General features: G+C 56.8%; 1 protein-coding gene across 1 annotated transcript; it reads right to left on the bottom strand.

Annotated features, from left to right (window-relative positions):
• Window positions 1-611: 611 nt before the first annotated feature.
• On the bottom strand, window positions 612-3,416 carry NKX2-3 (NK2 homeobox 3). Its single transcript, XM_011378820.2, has 2 exons — window positions 2,856-3,416; window positions 612-1,351 (listed from the first exon to the last, which is right to left on the bottom strand). Exons 1-2 carry the CDS (start codon window positions 3,217-3,219, stop codon window positions 612-614), a joined length of 1,104 nt encoding a protein of 367 aa, XP_011377122.1. The 5' UTR covers window positions 3,220-3,416.
• Window positions 3,417-4,982: the final 1,566 nt, after the last annotated feature.

Here is a 4,982-nt window from a genome sequence, read left to right as displayed (position 1 = left end):
GATTTGTTCAGACCCCAACTTTTGATCTCGCTCAGCTGGTTTTTCTCGCAGAGTTCTATGCCTCCTGACAATCCGGAGATCCAGGCCGAGGTATCTGCTACGCAGGGCTTGCGCTTGGGAAATGAAAAATCGACTGGGGTATAGCGCTCCGGGCCCGCAAAGGGGACAGAGGGTCGGCAGGGCCTGGGGATTTCTCAAGCCACAACGCCCATTTTTCTCCTTCATGCTTTTTTTTTTTTTTCCTTTGGGTTCTCCGCCAACGCTTTGCGGAGGCCGCGGGAAGGCCGAGGGAGAGAAGCCTCCTCGCTCTCAGAGAACCAAGCGGCAGAGAACCAGAGTCCCAGACTCTCGCACTCCCTTTGAGGCTAGGTCAGGGCCAAAGTCCTCCCCGGCACCCAGAGGCGTTTCTGCCTCAGAGACAGTTTCTGCGACCGGTCCTGGGCATCCTCCTTGCCCCTGGCCTCACGTGAGCTGCGCCCTGGGGCTCTGGGGAGCGAGACATGTATTTCTTCCTTTCTTTTTTAACAAGGAGACCTGGCCCTTGGATCTGGCCTTTCCTGCGTTTCAGTCCGGTGGCGCCAGGCTGAGGTGAGGCGCCTGACGCCGTGCCCCTACCAGGCCCGGATGCCCTGCAAGGTGCCCTGCGCGCACGCGGCCCCGCCTGCAGCACCCTGGTGCAACGGCTGCGCGCCTCCACTGCCTCCGAAGCCGCCCAAGTTGCTCACGTTTACAAAGGGGCCGGCTCCGGCCGCACTGCAGGCGGGTTGCATGGCCGCGGCCGCTGCGGATGCTCCGCCACCTCCACCGCCGCCGGTGCCGGCTGGGTACGTACAGCCGTAGCTGCCGCTGTAGGCCGCAGCGGCGGCGGCGGCAGCAGCGGCAGCGGCGGCGGCGGCAGCCGAGTTCCCATAGCCATAAGCCGGAAAGCTGTTATAGGAGTAGGCGCCCGCGCTCACGCTGTAAGGCGCACCGTAGGCTTGCGCGCCGGGCGTGACGCAAGGCTTGCCATCCCGCACCAGCACCGGCACTGCCACGCGGCGCGGTGGCGGCGGGGGTGCGTGCGCACCCAGCTCTAGAGACTTGTCCTGCCGCTGTCTCTTGCACTTGTACCTGCGATTCTGGAACCAGATCTTCACTTGCGTGGACGTGAGCTTCAGGCTGCTGGCGAGGTGCTCGCGCTCGGGCGCCGAAAGGTACCGCTGCTGCTTGAACCTGCGTTCCAGCTCAAAGACCTGGGCTTGCGAGAAGAGGACTCGAGGCTTCCGGCGGCTGCGTGGCTTGGGCCTCTCGCTCTCCTCCACCGCCTTACAGTCTCCAGCCGCCTCCAGAGGTTTCTTTAACTGGCAGCTTTCTGCGGAAGAAGCAAAACAACAGTGTCCCTTAGATGTTTCCGGCCTCACCACGGCTCCGGGCCCCGGAGCCTTGTGGCCCCTTTTGGTGGCAGCGCAGAGCGTGCGATAGTAAATGCCTAGACTTTTTGGAAAGTTTGTGGCTCCTGGCGCCTTGGAACTCTGCAACAGCCCAAGTACCCTCAGAACACCTGAGGCACGTTCCATAGGGAGGGGTTGTTAGTGAGCGTTTATTTCGAGCTGGAGCATCTGCGAGAGAAGAGATTATCCTGTATTAAATGTGCGGCTCAGCGTGCTACTGACTATTTTCAGGAGGAAAGTTTCAACTACATAATAACTACAGTATTTGCAAACTCGTTTGCCTTCCACTCTGTCACAGATAGCTGAAAGTGTGAGGCATATTGGTATTTGGGGGCCGGTATGCAAGAGTTACACGAAAATCTAATAGGCAATCCCAGGGTGTAGTGCTTGCGTATTGCCCAGGGACTAATTTTTGCTTTTAAAAGACTGCTTGTCCACTGCTAAATGTCTGTGTGACAATGTCTGTACTACCTTAGAGAGAAAAATAAATTTGATTGATTTAGACAGTTTTACGTCGATTTTAGGCCCAGGGGAACTGTCAGAGTGTAGGCCTTGGCTTCTACCACATCGAACCGCCTCTTGGGGAAAGAGATTTTTTTGATTGTGTCTCCTCAGTAACAAACACTTCCTTGGAGGCTTTATTCAGTTGTCCGATTTTCCTACCCTAGTCACCTCCCATCCGATGTCAGCGGTCGGGATCTCGGACTAAGTTCGGCGCGGTTTTCTCTTGGCCCGCAGCCGCACAGCCTGGGACACAAAGCAAAACGTTATGAATTTTCAAAAAAGGCCAGCGCTTTAGGAGTGTGAGCCTCTGCGAAATGGACTGTGTTCCCACTCACTCTTCAACATCCGCTCCCTCTCTGCCGGTGCGATGGGTGCGAGGACACTGAGCTTCCAGCAGAGAGGCGAGGAAACTACCCAGCCGGTCTCTACCAAAGTTCCTGCGCCCTGCAGACGCTGGGGACACAACCTACTTGGATTCTCTTTTCGGAGAAGAGGAGACCACTGTCCTGGCCTCAAAGAACTCGTCTCACGCTGGAGGGAAAGTGGAAAAGGTTCAGGCTCTGGTCCCTCTAGTACTTGGGAAGAGCAAAAATACTGTGAGTTGTCAGGACCCAGCCGCTGAGCCCGTGCTGCTTATCAGCATCAGGGCAGCAATAACTACTTTCCTTTCTCTTGGAGGCTGCATCAACATCTCCCCTCTGGGAGGAGTAGTTGTCTGGGTCACCTCTTGAGTCTCCCACCGCCCCCGGCTCCCTTGCAGGCACCTGCGCTTCGCGAAACTGTAGTTGACCAGAGCGAGGCGTGACCCCGGCCAAAGGCTAAAGGGGTAGGCAGCCGTGCTGGCAGGGTTTGTGGGCTGTTTGTGGGCGCTCCGCCATTGCTCCAGATGTGCAGGTGCGATTCCTTTCCCCCTCTACTCACTTTGGCTCCGGTCTCTCACGACTTCGGACTCCTCTTCATGTTCTTTAGGCCCACTGCACGAGTCTCGCAGGACCGTGTGGACATAGCTCTGGGAACAGAGCCCCGAATCCCCGTGGCTATCTGCTGCGGCTAGTGAGTTCAAGTAGGACAGTTTCTCTCCCTCTTCTTCCTCGTCCTCCTCCCCTCCGTCAGAAAATTGTGTTCCATCCGCAGCGGCCAGCATGCAGGGCGCCGAGTGGAAGTGGTGCTCTAAGTCCGCCTGCAAGTGCGCGCCGTGGAAATGCTGTTGCTGTTGCTGCTGCTCCAGGTTCAAAATGTCTTTGACTGAGAAAGGGGTGGAGGTGACCGGGCTTGGTAACATCATCAGGGCCACTTAATTTGTCCAGTCCAAATACTCAATAAATCGCAGCGGGGGCGGGGAGGCAGCCCGGCGGCTCCAGCTCTCCTGGACTCCGCCGCTGCTGCTGAGTGGGACTTTTGACAGACGCAGTCCCACTCTAGTCTAAATCGCCTCCATTGGCCCGGACCTGGGAGTCTGGGTTTTGTTACAGCCACTGCAGGGACTGGGGCCTCGGCTGTGAAGCCTGTGTCCCCGGGTCGTGCGTCATGTCGGGGGCGGGGCTCTTGCCTTGGCCTCCCTCCCCATTGGTTCTAGCTCATGCGGACCACGCCCCCATCCACTGTGTAGGGTGTAGCCCCGCTACCAGAAATAGCCGGGGACTAGTATAGAGTCGTGAGGTCCCAAGTCACTGCTGTTGAGGCAGCACTGCTTCGGGTGCCAGAACTACCGATTCCCTCCCCTCCTGGCTGCACCTTCCCGGTCATCGCCTGTTCTGGGAGACTTCCTGTCCGCTAACCAACTGCAGGGAAGGATGGCCCAGGAGCGAGGTTTTTCTAGCTACTGCGGAGCAGGAAAGCTTCCTGGCCTGTAAATACCAGACACTGAATCCCCAAGAAGACAGGATGTTTGACATATCTGTGGATGAGCAACATGTCCGTTCCTTCCTTGATGACTGCTCAAGCTGTTCCCTCCACTTGGAACGTCTTCCCTTCCTCCGGGGAAGCGCGCTCCCTGATCGCCTAGCTCCCTGATCATCTCTCTCGAATCCAACTTGCAGCGCGTGTTAGTAAAGGACATTCGTGTCATTTACCACTTCCTACCTAGTACTTTAACTATATTGCCTGCTTGCTCTCCTCAGGTAGACTATGAGCCCCCTGCGTACAGAGCCTCGGTTACATTTGCCCTTGCAGCCCTTGCAGCGGCTCCACTAAGCAGGTATGGGAGAGACAGGACGATGGAGTTATTACGGAATTTTGTTGTCTGATAGCTCTTGGTTCGAATCGTGGCCTAGTCAGAGTGTGGCCTTGGGGATTTGTAAGCCTCAGTTTCTTTGTCTACAAAAAGGACGGATAAACGAGGCAGAACATTCCAGGAGCTTAATGCTGGGCCCTGCACATGGTAGGTGATCAATACATGTCAACGACTGTTATTCTGCATCGGAGATCAAGCAGTGTTTATAGACTGCACTGGCGATGACGTGTCTGGAGTGTCGTACACACGGGGTGGCTTCATGTGGTCTTGAGTGCAGGACCCATCCTTAGTAGGGAGGCAGTCTTTTCCGCCTATTGAAATAGGGCGCCCGTGTCTAGGCCTTGACCCTCGGAAGCGCCTTTCTAATTTCTCTAACCCATACACCTTCTGGCGCCCTCGTGCGGTCCTAGTTGATTTTGGGGCGAATCTATGGGGTCCGCTGAGATTCTGGAAACTTCACGCTGGTAGGGATCATCTTCCCGGAGCACAATAGGCTTTCGCCTGCTACCTACCACTCCTAGCCCAGTGAGGAGCAGCGGGCGCTGCTCTGAGGTTCACAGAAAGCCCGGTGCGCAGAGCTGGTCTTGAAAAAAATAGAGATCTATTCTGGCCCAAACTTGGTGCCTCTGATCTGGCCTTAACCGCCCCAATCATTTTTTGCGGCCGAGACTGGTGGATCTGGGGGAGACCAGCCTCAGCTGGAAGGGGCGGGTGGAAGGTGCAGGGACTATGGACGACGCCCCCAGGTGGTGGCAGACACCAAATGGGAGTGGGGGCGAAAGTGGAGACCTGCCACGCTGGGGCCAAGAGGAGTG

This window comes from Pteropus vampyrus, unplaced genomic scaffold, assembly GCF_000151845.1.
Source record: "Pteropus vampyrus isolate Shadow unplaced genomic scaffold, Pvam_2.0 Scaffold348, whole genome shotgun sequence".
Lineage (NCBI taxonomy): Eukaryota > Metazoa > Chordata > Mammalia > Chiroptera > Pteropodidae > Pteropus > Pteropus vampyrus.
Note: the sequence above shows the minus strand (reverse complement) of the source record. Positions and strands in the feature narration are given on the sequence as shown.